The sequence below is a fragment of the Plectropomus leopardus genome, chromosome 19 (genome assembly GCF_026936395.1).
Source record: "Plectropomus leopardus strain MGB_pleo_1.0 chromosome 19, ASM2693639v1, whole genome shotgun sequence".
In the NCBI taxonomy this organism is placed as follows: domain Eukaryota; kingdom Metazoa; phylum Chordata; class Actinopteri; order Perciformes; family Serranidae; genus Plectropomus; species Plectropomus leopardus.
The window spans coordinates 12,601,749-12,620,950 of NC_142194.1; the positions used below are offsets into that span (position 1 = coordinate 12,601,749).

The 19,202-nt window shown below is 40.7% G+C and overlaps 1 protein-coding gene across 3 annotated transcripts in view; it reads right to left on the minus strand.

The window, feature by feature from the left end:
- Positions 1 to 19,202, minus strand: part of LOC121958367 (adenosine kinase-like) — a 132,045-nt gene that overhangs the window by 106,998 nt on the left and 5,845 nt on the right. For all 3 annotated transcript variants that reach the window (XM_042507256.2, XM_042507255.2, XM_042507257.2), the window contains one exon: positions 2,007 to 2,085. In XM_042507256.2, the coding sequence (XP_042363190.1) occupies positions 2,007 to 2,085 (79 nt within the window). The remainder of the gene's footprint in view (positions 1 to 2,006; positions 2,086 to 19,202) is intronic.

Sequence of the window (19,202 nt, forward strand, 5' to 3'; positions counted from 1 at the left end):
TGGTTAAAGGGAAACAATACTTATCCATCTAAGCTGCAGCTTGGTCAATTCTCATTTGACTAAATCCAATTACCATCGATTCTGCATCTCCTTAAAGCCGCGGTTTAGGTTTTCCTTGATAGCACAGAAATCTTAACTCAGATGAAGCAGCAGTATTTAACCTATTACAGCCTCCGATGAAGCGGTTAGGTTTTGGAGGAAAGTACGAGTTCTACTGGCAAAGGCATTGATCCTCCCACACCCTGGGTTTTCCCAGCGTGTGCAGCGATTCCTGTGCAAAGCCTCTGAACAGTCCTCTCTCTCCTCCAGCGGCGGTGGTGCTCCTGAGCAAACCTGCCCTGGATCGAGCATCTCATTTAGTCACCAGGCCCTTTGATGTGGATTCAGTGCTGCAGTGCATATCATTCGTGTTTGAAGGTTCAGCTTCCACAATACAGCGGGGTTTGAAGTTTCACATATTGCAAGTGCTACAATGTGATAATCTGGGAGCCGGTTATGCATTATACATTTTTCATAAAAGAACACCATCACCTGAAAGTGGAATGTGGAAAAGTCAGCGCTTCAAGGTATATATTGACAGAAACTGTTTCTGAGACTTCTGGGTGTGGGACGAAAACACTCTTGTTATCATGAGCATTTCGGAATCAGCTCGACATCTTCTCTCTGAAGGGGGTAAATATCCAAATAAACAGAGTAGAATAACATTTGACTGGGGTCTGCCATGCCATTATAAGACCAATTTAGTTGACTGAACGCTTCTCATGGGGGCACAGAGGCCATGACGGCTCTTTCTCCAGCGAGGGCCTGCAATAAAAATCTCCTTCTCCATCTGATTTCACAAAGGACTTGATACGCACCTTGGGGCACTTCCTTCAGTGTCTTCTTAAATAAAACATGGAAAATCCTTTGTCAAGGTCTATGTCTTAACTGCAGCACACAGAACTGAATCTATGGCTTTAGCTAGTATAATGACAAGAAACGAGGAAATAATCTCAGTTGAATTACAATTTTTTAAGGTTGCAAGTGGAAAAGTGAGTTTTTTTTTAAATCCAACTGCATCCAGCACACAAGATCGAAAGAAAATCGGGGGAGTTGTTGCCTAAAGAATAAAACAAGTTGGCAGCTAATGCCTGTGAGTGACAGAGATTTATGTAAACGCTTCTGATCTTGATAATTAAAGAGTGTTTGTATGAAGGTGCACAGCTCTGCGTCTCTTTTTAAAGGATGCATGGAGATGGTGGCAGCCTGAGGGCCTGCCTGCTTTTTTTTCTGTATCTATCTTGTGCTAAATACACACAAAACCACACATTAAGACACACACTCACACAAGCCAATGTGTACAAATACACACTATACTGACACGTACAAACAAAACAAAAAAAAAGCACTCCACACACAAGAAAGAGACGGCGCTTTCACAAACATCAGCCTCTCAATTAGCTTCTGCACTCATTTCTCCTTGGAAGAGAATTATTTTTCAGCTGGGTGCTTTTTCTTTGTTTATTGTGAGCAGACCAAAGCCTTATCAGCAGCTAATCACTGCATGTCAAACTCAAAGACTTACTGCAGTCACTTAAAAAAAAAAAAAAAAAAATAGGATTCAGTGAATAATCTTCTCAAATCCAGATTGCCATTTTAGATTTGGACAATCACCAATTTCTTTTAGATGCTGAAATCTGTCTAACAGCCAGAGAGAGGATCAGCATTTGTTTGATATAATTTGTTGTGACACGTTAATTGCATCTACTTGTAATTCTCTCTAATTGATGTTTGATATGTCTCAGGAAATTAGGCCAACTAGATAACACTGCAAATATTATGAATCCTCCCCGCCTTTCTCTTTCCGTGGCAGGTCTGATGAATTCACAACACCTAGAACTGTAATATGTCAGCATGCTGTGCAGCTATGCTCTGTATTCCCAGAATGACAGACCTTAGGTTACAAGCACATCACTGTATATTCAAAACACACTCAGGCACACTGCAGAGGGCCAGAGAAAACTAACCTGAGCAATTTTCACAGAGTTCTGGGTCGAACCGCCGGCGTGGTATTCAACTTTGTTCCTCTTGACGATTTCTTCAAACCTGAAACAAAAAAAATACGAAAATTGTTACATCATTCAAGACATCATTCAAGATTAACCACAGAGTGAATTTGACCAGACCTGCTGATAAAGGCTTGGTGTAAACACCAGATACAACCAGCTGTAACATGAACAGACTACAGGTTTGTCACATTACAACATGTGTAGGAGGAGTGAGGAGAAATTTCATTTCATAAGCACCAGAAATTAGTCAATACAAAATCCATTAGGAGAGGTTACACAGGTACAGTTGAAGAGCAGCTGTGCACATAGAGAATGAACACAGACATTTGTGGTCTCCAGAGAGCGGATCGTAATGACTCTGAGGATCAGCCTTTTTCTCACTAAATCAACACGTCATATTTTCCACTAACAAGGGACAGAATTAGCAAATTTCAGTGAGCCTCAGTTGTAATAAGGTAAACATAACCCGCTGGAAAAATCATATCCGTATCACAACCTGCTAACATGCTGAACACACATTTAACACAACTTAGTATGTCGACATCTAAAAGTTAGCACGCCTACATGCCAACATGCTAAACTATACTATACTTTCTAAATGCACGCTAGCATGCCAAGATTTAGATATATTTAGCTATTCCAACTAGGCCTATTTATCAAGGAATTTCAGTTTAGGATTTCTACTTTTATCTGCCAGTTTTGCTATTTATTTCAACCATTTATCCATTACTTTTAGCTAATTTTAATAGATATCCATTACTTCTTTGCTAATTTTAACAGTGTATCCATTTCTTTAAGCTAAGTATTCTAACCGCTTATTCATTACTTTAAGCTCCTTTTAACAGTTTATTTATTACATTTATCTAACTATTTTGACTGCTTATCCATTACTTTTTGCTAATCCAAACTAGCCTATTACCCATTACATTTAGCAAATTGTAAAGGTAAGTCACATCATGTGAACCTGGAGTGCCATCGTGTGAGGTGAACGCTACATTTCAGTGCCTGCTTTTTTTAAATTTTATTTATTTTTTTTAAATTTTATTTGGTTAAATAGGCCAACTGGACCAAAAAGAGGAATGCCACCTTACTTTGCAGGCCTGACTGTGCTCCTGCAGTTTGCTGGCTTGTAAAAGAGCTAATCTTGCACCAAGCTAATGCAAAATGTTAATGAGCTTGTAGGAATTTGTAACTTTTAAACTCAAGCAAAGTGTATGCACTCAGTCCCAAAATGAGGTCGCATACAAAGGTATGTGAGTGGAGGTATAGTGCATTGGGGTATGTAGCCTTCTACAGCCTTGGGATGCCAAGTCATATAAATTTATGTTGTTTATCGTAATTAGTTTGTCCAAATATTGTTGGTCACTATAGCAGACACAGGTAACAGAGCACCCATTTATCCATTAGTATTAGGGAATTATTTCAAACTTATAACTATGATTTTTAGCTAAATATTCAACCATTTATGCATTGGGGAACTTGTTTAGACGTCTTCGTTTGCTTACCAACTTGTTTGTCATTGAGCTACTCTACAATCTTTACATGTATCCTCTGGCAACTGTGGAAGAATCATCGGGTTTAGTCATCAAGGCGTTTATTTGTTTTTTTTTTCCCCCTCTTTGTACCAGCTGTAAAGAAGACAGCAGCATGTCAACTCTGCAATCTAATAAACTTCAAAGTGGCATACATTTTTTTGGCCCTCTTCAACTTTGACATTCCAGGTGCAAACTGTTTGTATAAACTGCCTAAAAAGATAGAGAGAAAAAAAAAAGCTGCAAGCAAATGCTGGAGTTTATTAAATGGGATACTTGACCACAAATGTCGCTGGAGTTGAAAAGAGGCAGTTAGGGTCTAAATGCCAACTTGATAAAAGCGAAAGAGGAATATTGTCCACACATGGTAGTAGTTAGCCATACAGTATTAAAGCAAGATGAGCAGTGAAAGTTGTTCCTGAAGGAACTTGAACTGCATCCTCAAAGGGATGCATGAAAATAAAAGAAACTATTCATCTTTCACTATTTATCTTTCCAGACAGGCAGCCATTTTGTATTTCATAGGTGACGCTTTCAGAGCAATTAGACAAACAAGTCTTACAGTTTTCTTGTGTGCAGGCACCTCATAGCTGGATTGCTTGTTTAGCGCGAAGACCACATCTGATTAAATGTTTGATGTATGAACCGTACAGTGGAGTTTAGAGATGACTGCAACAGACTAAACACAATGAGTCAAGAAAACAGACATGACATTGGGGAGTGGGGAGTAAACAATCGCTGAGTTTTCAAACATAAACCACAGGAACACCCTTGGGTTTCCAGCAAAATACTGAAGGCTGTTCTATCATTTTTGTATTTTCCCCATCATACTGCCATTTCAAACATCAATAGCTTCAATGCTGAGGCGTAACGTGATGCAAAGCTGGTCTACGCTGCGAGATAGAGTCTTTATCTGGGGAGCGGAGAACATGAATAATGTGTATTCTCCACATTGTTCACACAAACAGCTTCCCAGGGGGCTGGCTATATAAATGTGTCCACTCTGCTAAGGAAATTGACCTAACTGCAGTCAAGATGATATGCCACATACAACAACAACTGTAAATTGAAGACTGTCTATTTGTAAGAGTATTTACATCAGGGGGAAAAAATCCAGTGACAAGGTAAATAGTTCAAGGTGCACCATACCATTCCCACTGGTGCTATGTGTAGTTCCACCTTAAATTAAATGCATAAGAGGGGGTTGTTTGAGTGTGATCCCAGGAGGGTGCTGGTTACGTTAGGCTCTGCTACAGCGTGCCAATGCTTCTCCTTTTTAGGATTAAGACAACATGTTTAGTGGAGGTCAATGGTTGCACATTTTGGGGGTGCAAAGTTAAATTTGGGAATTGAATCAAGAAGTATGTTGTGTGTATTGTACACTGAACAAAATTTTAAACACAACTTTTGTTTCTGCTCCCGTTTTTCACCAAATTAAAGATCTAAGACTTTTTTTCATGCACTCAACTGACAAATTTGTTAAAATTAGGGCTGTCAGCATTAACGCATAAATTGCAATGTGATTAAGGCTCTACATGACATTTTAGTTTTTTTATTACATTAATCGCCCATTGATATTCCCGTCTTTAAGACGTCGTACTGATCTGAGTTTTGAAGCTAGAGTGGTGATTCTGGTATTACGTGAAACTAGACAACCTAAGAAATCCATGTCATGCTAGCTTCTCTGGAGGGGATCCCCTGACCTCTGACCTCAAGATATCTGAATGAAAATGGGTTCTGTAGGTACCCATGAGTCTCCTGTTTACAGACATGCCCACTTTGTGCCTGTCCCATGCAGTCTTTCTGCTGTCATTCAATTTCTTTTACCTTGTTAATATAGACTTCATATCTGTTTTGCACTACAAAATAAAGGAATTGAAGAAAAAGCAATTAAAAATTGTGATTAATCATCATTAACAATTGAAATTCTGCGCTTAATCACAATTTTAAAAATTAATAGTATGACAACCCAAGTCAAAATCTGTGTTAGTGAGCATGATAGATAATCCAACCACCTGACAGGTGTGATATATCAAAAATGCTGATTAAACAGTGTCATTACTACACAGGTTAGGATTGTCACAATAAAATCCCACTTTAAAATGTGCACTTTAAATGTGTTGACTGCAGGAGTGTCCACCAGAGCTGTTATCCGTGAACTTAATGTTCATTTTAAGTCCATAAGCCATCTCCGGTGTTGTTTCCTTTAATTTGGCAGTACATCCAACCAGCCTCTCAACCGCAGACCACATGAATCCACACCAGCTCAGGAGTCCACCTCCAGAGTCTTCACCTACAAGATCGTCTGAGACCAGCCTTCATTACAGCTGATGCAAAGACTAGTTTACACTACAGAAGAATTTCTGTACAAACGTTAAGACGTTGATTGGACATACTACCAAATTAATCTTGGAAAAGGACAAGTACTCACTAACAAAGTTTGTGACCAAAATCTGAAATAAATATCCCTACCGGGTGCATAAAAAACCCCATCTTAGATCTTTAACTTAAACGTGTAAAAAAATGTGAGCAAAAACAAAATTGCAGCATTTAAATTTTCGTTCAGTGTATGTTCACACTGCAGACAGGAGTAATATGTATGCAAAGCGCGTCATGGCTTACCAACATATGTCAGCCAGAGGTGTTCAATACTTCAGCACAACCTGGTTTAACTAGGCATGGCCGAATTTTGAGCAAGTGTGAAAGTAACCTTTACCGCTTCAAAGAAAGTCTGCATATCATGTCTCAAGGCAAAGGGTCTACCCAGGGCAGAATGTTCCCAATAAAGAAAAAAAAAACTTTCCATGCAAGTGGAAAATATGCTAACCGGGAAAAAAAAATCCTTCCTGAGACACCTGTTATGACTCCTTGACAAAGGAAGAATTTGAGCACTGTGGGTGTTTATAACATGAAGGCAGCCGAGGGACTCCAGAACCCATTTCAAATAGACACACAGCTTCTGAGGATTTCAGCTTTTTTTTTCTTCCTAGAAGTATTTGCTCCACCTTTCAGTGCAGACAGCATGGGGCCCTGCTCTTGGACGCCTCGAAAATCCCATCCGAAAAGGAGCAGCTGCCTCGAGACCTTTACACCCTGAAACATCATGTGATCCCATAGTAGTGACACCGTAAACGGCCCCCTTGGCCATTTAGGAAGAGAAAATCCCTTTCCATCTACTGCAGTCTGAGCTCACTTGGCGATGGGAGGGAGCAGAGAAAAAGAAATTGTTTTGAACAAAATGTCCTCAGCCAGTAACCTCTGCTTTTAAAACCTGCTAGTGTTGTTCAGTGGAGGAGCAATTCCAACTATGCCATGCATTCCACTAATGTACAGACAGCCTGTGTTATATAACACATGCTTTACAAGAGACTCCCCCTGACACTCTGCTTAAATACCACTCTTAACTAAAGGCGCCGTGCTATTTTTCAATTTCATACCTTCCAATTTGAGACTAATAGAAGCACTTATTTATTCAGCTTAAATCAAATTAGGGGAATTAGGCTACTGAATGCAATATTTGTATTCAGAGGATACAAGAGTCCTCTTCGAAAACTAATACCTCTACATCTCCCCGGCTTAACACATTCAGATTGTTGGGGCAGATCACACAAGTCAGGAACATCGTGTTGTTTACATTCCTGGGAATGAAGCCCCCACCGTTGTTTCTCATCAAGGGAAATATGAGAGCTTCCAAAGAACTATGAGTGCTCTCTGCCCCGAGTGACTCATGAGTCCCCCCACCAAAAAAAAAACAAAAAAAAACGAGCCAAGTAGATTATTTACATGAGGCAATAATTCAAGATTTGCTCCTCTAAGTCTCTTACATGGAGGGCAAGGCGAGCCCATTTACCCAATCCCTCTTCATTCGCCTTTGATGTTAGCCTATCTCGATAAGACCGGATGAGTGCCCTAAAATCCCCGTCGAGTGATTTCACAGGAAGAACAAGTCTCTGTTAATCAATGGCTAGATTGGATCTGGATCCTCGGGAGTGGTCCGCCTGAAAGTCCTCCCGAGTGTTTGAGTGCACACCGGGGTAATTCATCGCTAATGATCACCGCGGCACCCACTCTCCTGCGTTCGTCCTTATTTAATTGCCTCGTTCACGTTTAAACAGCTTACAAATCACATGGACAGGCAGGGAAACATGATCAAACAGCCCCTATCACTAATCAGGGGAGGGCAAGGGAAGAAGTGAGAGGACTGGGGCTCCTTTGCTGCTCTCCTCGGGGATTAGGAAGGAGGAGGGCTGTACAGGAACAGTAAATTATCTCTGCTTCAGCCATAGCAGGCAGGTACATTTAAACAGGCAGATCCATCTTTCTCCGTCTCTGACAGAAGCAGAGAGGGGGGCCGTGCAGCTAAAAGGCTTTGGTAATCCCAGTTTCAACACAGGCATCTGGAGTGGAGACAGGTTCCACCATTGATTAGATTCCCCAATCAGCGTGTGCATCCAACACCATGCCTTCCTTGGTAGTCTGCAGGCAGTACAAGGCCTGATGCACAGTAATTGTTTCCATAGGTCAGGCGGAGGAAAAACAGCTCGGGGACGTGATGAAAGGGAGATGGAAAGGGTGAGGAATATTGTTGTTTTTCCCCCCAATTAAATTGTTTGTCAAACCCTTCACAAAGGGTTACGCAGTTTATCTGTTTAAAATCAATACGCTCGTCTCAGTGTGAAAGCTTGTCCCGACACAAGACAGGCCCATTAATTATTCTGTTCTGCGCGCTATCGCCGGGCTGCTCAAGGTTGAGCCTTATCTTTTCTTATTTCAAATCAATAATTATCTTCTACCGTGCTCGCGCTCCCCCTCAGAAATGGATGTGCTTTTCATTCAATGCCTGTAGAGTCCGTCTCTCTCTCGCTCTCTGTAGCAACTGGTGAAGAACACAGAATGAATAGGACATTCTTATCAGTGGAACATTAGGGCAGGACGGGAATAGATGGTGAAGAATGAGGCGCATAAAAGTACTGAACACAAATGAGTCATGATTCAAACAGCGAGCGAGGCCTTGTTCCCGTCCTCTGACATCTTCTAATACACTACGGTAAGGGATGAATGTTGATTTGCACAAAAGCGTTTTGATATCGCCATCGTTCAGGTATCTCAATCCATTTGGGTGAATCCCTGTTTGGCTGAGAAAACCTCGAGTCCCTGGGTGCAAAAAAAAAAAGCAGCAATGAGCCTTTTTGCATTATGGACTGGAGGCACAATTAATGGCTGCACAATTACATGGTCGTAATGGGTGAGTAATTGCATCAGAATGCAGAAACAACAAATATGCATCCTTTAAATAATCGGTCGATCCAGCAGCAGCAGCGGCGGCAGAAACAGCCCATTTGTTGGCATTAACCGACGACTGCTGTTTGTACTTAATTAGGCTGCACTCAAGGATTAGGCGGCGGGGGCAAAATCTGGTCATGGAGGATGAGTTCATATTATTTCCTCTAAAATGTCACAGGTTTTTGGCTTCGCGCTGCAGAGGGTGGCGTTGTTTGTCACACTGTACTGTGTGGATGTGGGAGAGGGAGTGCGAGTGTGTGGACATGAAAGAGAGAGAGAGAGAGAGAGGGACACATTGAGGGAGAGAGTGGGAAGACAGAGCGTGTAAGCAAGGATGGGGCTTCTGGTGTTCTCTTGAGGATTGAGATTTGAAGCCGGAGCACAAAGCCTTTGAGACATTCCCCTTATCTTGGAGGTTGATACCAGGATCTTGGTGATTCAGAGCGCTCCGTGTGAATAATTTCACCAACACCCCCTACTGCGGAGACCATATGGCCCAGTGTGAACTTTAAACACACGGGGAGTGTTGCTGTTCATCAGTCAGGCCTCCCATCTCTACCCCCGCACAGGCTAGGTGTAGAGAAATGATCAGCACCAGATAGTACACTAACTAGCCTCCGTGTGTACGGGCTGCTGCCATCATTGGCTTTTCCTGTGTGGCTGCTGGGGATCAAAGATGACTAAAAATAGCCCTGAGCATGCTTTTCTGAACTGAACATGCCGTATGTACTGGCTGAGACGCCCACATTTTAATTATAAAACGCTCTTTAAAAAAGGGGGGAGTTGAAGGAGGGGGGGGGGGGTCGCCCACATGCACAGAGATGTGGATTATGTTTGTTACACTCCCTTTGACTTGTGATGTTTCCTTCTGGCACCACCTGCTGGCAGCTGCCATCAACAAGAGGGAGGCATTTGCAGCTCCAGAGGACAAGCCTTAATTATGATTGCATCAGCCATCTCTCATGATGCAGCATGTGTGCTTTAAATGCAGCGCAATCACCATGCATCACAGCGTGTTAACCTATTTTGTGGAGCAAAAAAAGAGCAGGACAAGATGTTCTTTATTGTGATCATTTGAAAAGTTTCTTTGTTTTATAATTCAAAAGGTCTAGATCCACATTTCTTACAGTTGAGCATGGCTCTGGTGAGCATGTCGGATTTATGCAAGCGCCCCAAATCGTCAGATTCATGCATATCAATAAAACATCAAGAGCGGCGCGGCTGGCGGCTGAACATGTTTCTGATGTCTCAATTACCAGTTGAGTGCCATTAATCTCTGCTCACTCTCTTTGGCTCAGAGGTCGGCTGATGGATGCAGGCCCGCGACCTTTGCCCTCGGCGGCAGGGGGAGCCGGATGTTGTGACCCCCCCAGCAGGCCGGCGGAGGTGAATTTAAGTACTGTAGTACAGCACTCAGCCTCAGCAACAGACAAGGGAGCTGGGAAGTAAAAAGGGGTGGGGGTGGGGGGGTTGTAATGTGTCTACACACTCAGTCAAGCATGAGTGCATCCAGTGAAGTGGCACCATGGCAAGCACATGCAGCTTCTGCACGCATGCTTGCATGTGAGCACAAACACACACACACGGAGGAGTGTTTCTCCTCCTGACACACTAGGATAGCTCCACCGGGGGTTTCTAGCACTCACAATCCGCTTCGTTATATATTAAAAAAATAAAAACAAAGCTGGGGTAGAGTCAAGTGTGTTTACAGAGCAGAATCTATCACACACACACACACACACACACACACACACACACACACACACACCCAGGAGCCAGAGTGTTTAGCATGTACTCAGTGAGAGGGGCCTTTGTTGTTTTCCTCCCAGTAAGCAGATTGAGCTGCACGGCAGCAGCAGGGGTGTGTAAGATGTACACAGACAGCGGGGTGTGTGAGTGGAGAGGCACCTCCACTGATCTCCTGTGTCGTGTGATGATGTGTGTGTGATGTGTGTCTCAATCCAGCGCTGATCCCCCTGAGTCAGCCCTGTCAGTGATATGAGCCTCCCACCCTCTCTCTCACTCCCATCTTTCTCCCCTTCTCCCCCCCTTCGCCATCCGGAATGCTAATAACAGCCAGCCACTAACGCTGCAGCCCTGAATTATTCATGCAGCAGAGGGTCACACGGCATAATGAGGAGTTTACTCTCATTCTGGATGCGATTGTGACGCTGCTAATCTGCATTTAGCACAGAGAAAGAGAGAAAAGGAGGGAGACGGGAAGAGAGGGAGGAGGAGGAAGGGAGGGAGGATGAGCACTGATGAACTTAATTGCTGTGAGCAAACAACCTCTGAAAAGAGTCACGCCATCATCCAGAGATGAGAAAGTAAACAATTAATTATCATCGGACAGAGGGAGTCATAAAACAAATGTTTGAACGCCACTAATATTCGGGAGCCAGCTGATCTGTTTCTCTCTCGGAGGTGACAATACACTCACTGTAACAATGACTCACTCATTTGACACACTAATAATCATTAGCTCTAATATGATATGGTTAACAAGCCCAAGAGGGTTTGGGTGAATGGTATATTATGCCAGGCTGTGTTCTCTAAATAACCTGTAATGCCTAGTTATCCTGAAATAAAATGTCTATTTGCCCACATTATAATCTCCTGCAGAAAGAGGCGGGTTTTCATTATGTTGACATGTTGTTTCCTATGGAGACTCCTTGGGGTACAAACAGCAGGCTACTGTTGCCCCCTGCTGGACAAGAAAAGTACAAACCCCTTTTACTCCAAGTCAATACTGAGCAAAGATATTCCCAACTGAGAAGGAAAAAAGGGAAAAGTTCAAACTAAATATCAACCAATTGCTGACAACTTAAATATTTTAAAGGCCTACAATCAAAGATTAAACAGTGTAAAGAGATAACGCAAGCAAATAACACAACTATATGCTGTGATTTTACTGTGTATATAGTGTGATTTTATTTGTCTTATCATCTGAGATAAAGACAATAAATAACCTGCATTTTACAAGCTTTCAAGTCCATTAAACACACACCTATGTACCAAATATAAAACTTATACTTTTACCACATGATGGCAGCAGTGACTACAAAAAAAAAGAGCAAGACCTACAGCGTCACATCTGACAACAGGCCGTTTTCACAGCAGACATTTTGACTTGTCACTGCAGGAAAAGCACAGGTGAGTTGAAACATATTTTGGCAATGATGGCTCAGTTCCAAGGGTCCCATGTAAGGCAGCATGCACAACATTACAGGAGCCTGGGGCCAGCTCAACTTAGCAGAACTGAGTTGGTTTTAACATTTGCAATTACACCTGTGCTCATCCTGCTCTGGCCAGCCAAAATGTCTGCTTTGAATATCACCCAATGAAAGATAGACTGATGCGTGTCTAGGCAGGCAGAAAGGAAGTAAAACACCAGCGCTTTGGTTAGTTGGTGTCCTCGCATACCCCAAAATCAAAACACCCGAGGCATCCTCTGAAAACCGACATCAACTGAAAGCAGCTCTTTCAACTGCAGCTCAAAAAACCACAGTGGAAATATCATCCAAACAAAAGCAGTTACAGTACGAGACCCGTGCATTTACTGCAACCAACCGCCACACTGTAAACAATGTTTAAAATACAAGCATAGATACGCAGCAGCTGCCTTTTTTGGAGCAAAAAGTGATGAGATCATTGGCATGTGATTCTGGCAGTGCATGAGTTATGAATCTACTCAAATGTGAAGTTAGCGTTTATTTCTCTGCATTTTTGCATTGGAGAAAGTAGATACAGACAGGAAACGTGGAGAGAGAGAGAGACTGGGGCAGGAAAAGAACAAGGACATTGCGGTTTTATGGTATGCAACTTAACCACAAGGCAGTGAAGACACCCAGGAAGTTAGGGTTTTTTCAGCAGTGCAGATACACCACTAACTTTCATCAAGGCTGCAGCTAATAATCAAGGTTCCCACACATTTTTGCCAATGAATATTCTAAACTTTAACCTAACTTTTCCATAATATTTTTCAACATTTTCATAACTTTAAGTAGTTTAAAATGTGATGTAGCCATGCATTATTAAACATGCACTTTTAAGGCATTTGCACTTGAGCAATCTGCTAATGTTTGTGAACTTTACTCACTTGTTAGACACTCCCACTGCCAACACAGCTACATATGCCCATTGCCAAAAGATCGGACCAGCACATTTGGGTACTATGCAAAACGTCAAGGCCATGCCCCTTTTTGGGGAATAGAAAACCAAAGTTCCTGTAGCAATTTGATGTGTGTTTGGATTCTGTTATGGATTCTGGATTGTAAATTTGACACGCATCTATAAATTAATTTCTTGTTAAACAAACATTTGTTTTTTAGACATGTCTAAAATTTGTGAAGTAAATTTAAGTTAAAGAAGTGCAATTATGATTATTTGATTTAATTTGGCACAATATCTCTCATTTTCTTAATAAATAATGCCAATGCATCTTATCCAAAGCGGACAATTTGTCAATTTTCAGCATTTCCAAGTAGTATTTTGTTGGCGCCACTGTTGCCAAGACAACCGTATCACTTTCCATTTTCCTCAGAGTCTTGCAACTACCATAGTTTCCACCAATATTTTCACTACTGGTTATAGTAACTGTACAGAACTTACATAAACAATGTTTTGTAACTGGGGATAACTAGAAATTGCAACCAGGGGAAACAAAAGTGCTACACACTTCCTCTTTTAGTATGGGCACACTTCTTTTATTTCTTAAATCAAGCCTTCATTTTGCCAGGAGATTGTAGCTGGTGGCAGAGCAAATTCCTTAGTGGAGCCTTACAGGGGCCCAGTCTATAGCCATTATATTGTGCAATCAACATTCACTTCATAATGATAAGTTCACCAAAAACGTACCCTGTCCAACCAACAGTCCTAACACCAAAAATATCAAATTCAAAATGATATAAAGCAAAGAAGCAAATAAGTATATCTGAGAAGCTTGCACCAGCAAATTCTTAACAAAAACAAAAAACAACAAAAAAAAAGTGATCAAGTGATTGTCTGCCAGTCAACTTAATTGATAACACCAACTGTAACTTGTAAAACATTTAACGTGAACTGAAAAGGCATCAAAAGTCACAGTTGAGGCTTATTCGGGGGAAAAAAAACATTAAGTCCCCAGCCAGTACTAACAGGGATGTTGATGGTTTCTACAGCAGGCAATTCCTCAGCCACAACAGGATTATATAGGCTCTGCTGTGACTAGATAATTGAATTCAGGCATGGCCACAGTGCACTGCATCCAATGATCTCTCTCCCACCAGGGTGATGGGGAGAAAAAATGAATCGCGTTACACTCTGTAGATTCAGGAGCACAACAATAGTGTTAGTTGACTAGACTTGTAAGTCTATTGTGGCCTTTTAAGTAATGGTGTTATTTGTCACAACACTGAAGTCAAGTTCTTCTTCTTCTTCCGCAGACCAGTGACCTTGTGAATGACCTCTTTGCACTTTGTAGTCACTCAGCATCCTTAACAGGAATACTGCGCCTCATATACCTGACGTTTGTCGTAACCTGTGCTGCTGTGACTTAATAGATATTGTGATAAAAATATCACATGTACATTTAGATATAAATTGATGGACATGAGGGCGAGCATGTCGGTGTGTGTGGTATTGGAGGGGACATGCGTTGAACTGCATTGTGCTGGGAATAAACCACCATAGCGGCATGTAAATCCTGCCCTAACCTTGTGCAGAATGTGGAGGGAACGGTGTCTGTGGGGCTAAAGATAACACCACTGCCTTTGTGCCGGAGGAGAACAACACTGCTGATGATGCTGCTTTTTAGCTGCTGCTGCTGCTGCCCAAGGTCACATGTGTCCCTTTGTCAAGTAACAAGACCTGACAAGGTAGCCTAATGTAAGGTACAGACGATCTGATGTACTCATCTGTCATTATTTATTTATTGTTTATGATTACTCGGGTGATTTATGATATAACAGCACTGTGATTTGCTTTAAATGTATGCACAAGACATAAGACTTAACCACTTCTCAGGTCTGAAACTGCATAGCATGCACTCTAAAATTAGAAGTCATCAAACTAGAAAGCTCTTATACAGCAGACAACCCTGCCGAATAATCCTCTAAATAGCTGTTTTAATGACAGAGAACATTTACAGATGTTTAATCTGCATCTGGATCCTGCATTACAGCACAAGCAGTAACAGAAATAAAAGAATAGTGGGACAGTTTTTTTTCTTCAGTTGGATCATGAGTAAACAGTGAAAATGCTCAAAAATGCACCATCTCAAATGCAACCAAATTTCACCAAACGTCATGAGACAACTTTGTATTATTTTGGCCACTAAACATAAAGACAAACAAATAACTTCTTTTGCAGCAAAAAAAACCAAACTAAGGCTTTCATATTTTATTTTATCAACATGTGAATTTGGCCTTTAAAGGGATAGTTTAGATTTTTAGAAGGGGGCTGTATGGGTCGCTTATCTATAACTGTAATACTACAGTAGATGCAGTCAGCACGCCCCAGTTTAGAGAAGTAGGCAGGACTCCCAACACCGAAGCTAAGGAATGTGGACAGGAGCCGCAGCAAAACATATTTTAGCCACTTTATAACAATAACAACAAAAAAACAAACCAATATCAGTTTAAGTGTACACTATATCTAATTATAAATAGAATTCTTATAATTATAAAATAATTGTATTTTATATTTTCACTGGTTCACATTGCCCTAACTGAAGTCTTAGTCTGAACTAACCTTTTAAAACACCAAATAGACACAAAAACACAAACTAACTAACCAATCAAGGCTGCGGTAGACCAGCTAATCCTGTTGTATGAGGTAAAACGACTGTTTTTGTCAAAGGAGTCTGGCGGCTTTGAAGAGAGCATTGATAATGGTTTCAGTTCGCCATCAGAGAGGTTTGTCTGACGGCATTTTTGGTTTTCATCAAATCCAACTATTCCTTTATGTTAATTTATTCTCCATTAAAATCAAGAATAATTGTATTACAGTAAAAAGTATATGTTAGTATTCTGGATACTTTGCTGTTTCCATAAGAGTGAGCTCTGCTCTCCCAGTGCTCACAAAGAAAGTGTCCTGACAACTATCTGATGTCAAGAAACATTTCGACTGGAGCAAAAAGTATGCAAATACAAAAACATTTGAATTTGAGCTTAAACAGTGAAAGAACAGCACTTGACCCTTCCTCCACACTACCAACACAGAGGTGCCCTTGAGCAAGGTATCAAACTGCACAAGTGGAGCTGCTCAGTGACCAGCAGATAACAGTTATGTGGTTATCTGACATCCAACAGATAACACTGTGGCTGTAGAAAGCAGCTCGGAGGTGTGAATGTGCCCGAGTGTGGAGCCATGAACTCCTGTATAGAGCATTTGTGCTCAGTAAATCAACTCTGGTTATATAAAGGCCTAGAAAATAATATGATCTGGGCCAAATGGAGGAAGTAATTTGGCTACAAGCTACGTCTGAATATTACATTCAGTGTCTGGTTCAGCTCCACCATGAGCAAATTTAACAGGAGAAGCTCAGGGATCAGTGACGCCATGAATCACTACAGAGGCTGCAGTGCCAACACTCCCACTTATGACTAAATAAGATGTTGGTTTCAAAAGGGAAAAAAATATTCATTGTGTTAAAACCTTAAAATAAAAATGAAATTAAAATAAAAATAACCTATTCTCATGAAAGACATAACAGACCACCGCACACTGAGGAATTTTAGAGCTAGCAACGTGTCTTGCCTGTGGCCTTTTCAGGTTCGCTCAGAGAAATTACGAGTATTCATAGGTGTGATAAATAACATGAGTCATATGATTAATTATCAACATAGTTTCTTTTTTTTTTAGAGTTCAATAACAAATTATCTCAAGTGAAAAAAAGAAGAATGATGCTGATAATTAATCGTGTGACTCGTGTATTTATCACACCTGTGAATGTCATTTCACTGAGTGAACCTGTAGAAGCTACAGACAAAACACGCTGCCCGATCACAGAAACGACCACACTGGCTGTGCACGGGAAGTTTTGTTCATTGTTAACCTTTTGTCATATTTGCTGAATCCATCACTATGTCCGCACAGCAGTACATGAGGCTGATAGATGTTAGAGACTCCTACGCTCTGATTGGTTGTCTTCATTTATGTGCAGTGGATTCTTACTATAAGAAGTACTACAAGGAAGCAGAAGAACATGATTCTTTTGACAGATCATCTGTCTCATGTACTACTGTGTGGATTTAGGGACAGTTTCAGCAAATATAACAAAAAGTATTTTTAGAAAAGTTACCAACTACAGCTTTAACTGTGTGGTAGATCAACCAAGGACGAAGTGTTTTCTGTCCCAATGTTTATCTTGTCTGTTGCTTAGCAGGACACCCAAAAACCTTAAATGAAATTTAATGGAAAGTTGGATCACAGGCTAAGAAACAAGTGAGTTTTTGGTGAAATGCTTAAAAGGTTTCCTCAACAGTGGCTACAGTTATATGCACACCTATATTCCCTTATTATTCTAAATATGACAATACTGTGAATTTGATACAGGTCATATAAACAGCATATTCCGCTTAAATATTCCAAATTAGGCTGTTTTTTTAAATTTAACATTTTCCAATTAGGACATGTGGGATAGGCCAGGAGTCAAGGGCATTATTTTGGCATGTAATACAGCCTGAATACAAGTCGGGTTTTTACTGCAGTTGCGACACATGGCCTGTTCACGGTCAGTTCTGTGCGTTGCCATGGATACATTGTACACAAACCACATACAGTTTGCAAAGCTGGGGTAGAGATGCATGCAGAAAAGCCCTCACTTCTGGCAACACACCTGCTTTTAAATATTATGACAGTCTTGGATATTGACAGGTTTTTGAATATGCACAAATACACGCCGACATTTTCAAGAAAGAGGTGGAAGGAATGAAAGAGGGAGGCTAAGCTTGCACAGTCCACCACCGGTCGGAAACGGTGAATAAAATCATATTTTGATGAAAAGAAGCAAAAATGACAAGCATCTCCAGCTATTCTAATTTTCCATATTAACATGATAAATTTGTTAGTGCACGTTAATCAGAGTATGCACAGCTGCATGTAAACGTGTTAGTGGAATATTCGCTTTTATTAGCCTTGTAAATAGCTTCATATGAATATTGTTCTTTTCAGAATAAGAGCAAAAAACAATATTTTGTGCATGTAAACATAGTCATTGTGACATATGGTATTTTTTGAGCATCTTCCTATTTCCTCCTGAACTATTGCACTCAGTTGAATAAAAACGCCCACCTTCAGTGTATAGAGCTGACCCTTGAAAATAAGTTCCAGTCTGGAGTGGAAATGTGCCAAATAAAATGCATGAACACCTGAGGCCACAGCTTACAACTCTACAAAAACAACATGCTGCTATGTATGAAATGTGAAACTTTGGCAGTAAGTCAAGATAGTCTTATGTCTTTTTCTACCAAGGAGAGTTTTAAAGATGATTCAATCATATTTTTTATACATTCTCACACTCGATTAGTTTAAGTACTCCAAATATGGAATATATGATTTACTTTTGAGTGTGGAACTAGTTTAATCATTGAGACTTTAAACATCTGCCTCTCCCCATCATCTTGCTTACAGATGGTGAATTTTTTTTAATGCCACCACTAAAATACATTCAGACAAATTCCCTAAAAAGAAACAAACTACACTCTATCAAACAGAAGAAAGAGGTCAGTCAGTAAATTTAATTTTCTGTTGCTTACACTCTATCAGGGTATCCATACATTTTCTCGCACAAATCTCCAAAACTTCTCCATGACTTTTCAAGGGCCTATAATAACTTTTTTTTTTTTTGCCAAACTTGACCAGCTTTTTTTAAACATTATATTTAAACACTATTCAAACACAACTTCAGCTACTTCCCATAAATGAAGGAAGAGACAGAAAGCACATTGGACCTACGTTACGTCAACAGCTGCAGAAAATAAATTTGCTGTTATGTTGCATTAAATGGAGGGTATCCACAGAAGATTACTTTAACAATTCATTACACAACAAATTTCCATGACTTTTCCAGAGCTTTCAGTTATTTTTTTCTAATTCCATGACTTTTCCAGGCTGGGAATTTTTTTTTTCATGACCATGGGAACCCTGGTCTATGTTTACCTTCAGGTGCATTTCAAAAGAGCAAAGCGCTATGTTAAGGACCACGTTTTCAAGGAAGGCTATAATATTACTGCTCCATCTACTTGCAACGTGAAGGAGGGAGGTTCTGGAACAGGAGCATGCATGCTCAGCAAAGCCCTTCATTGAAATAAATAATAATTCTGTGTCAATCTAATGGCAAGCAGTTAAAAATGTGCAA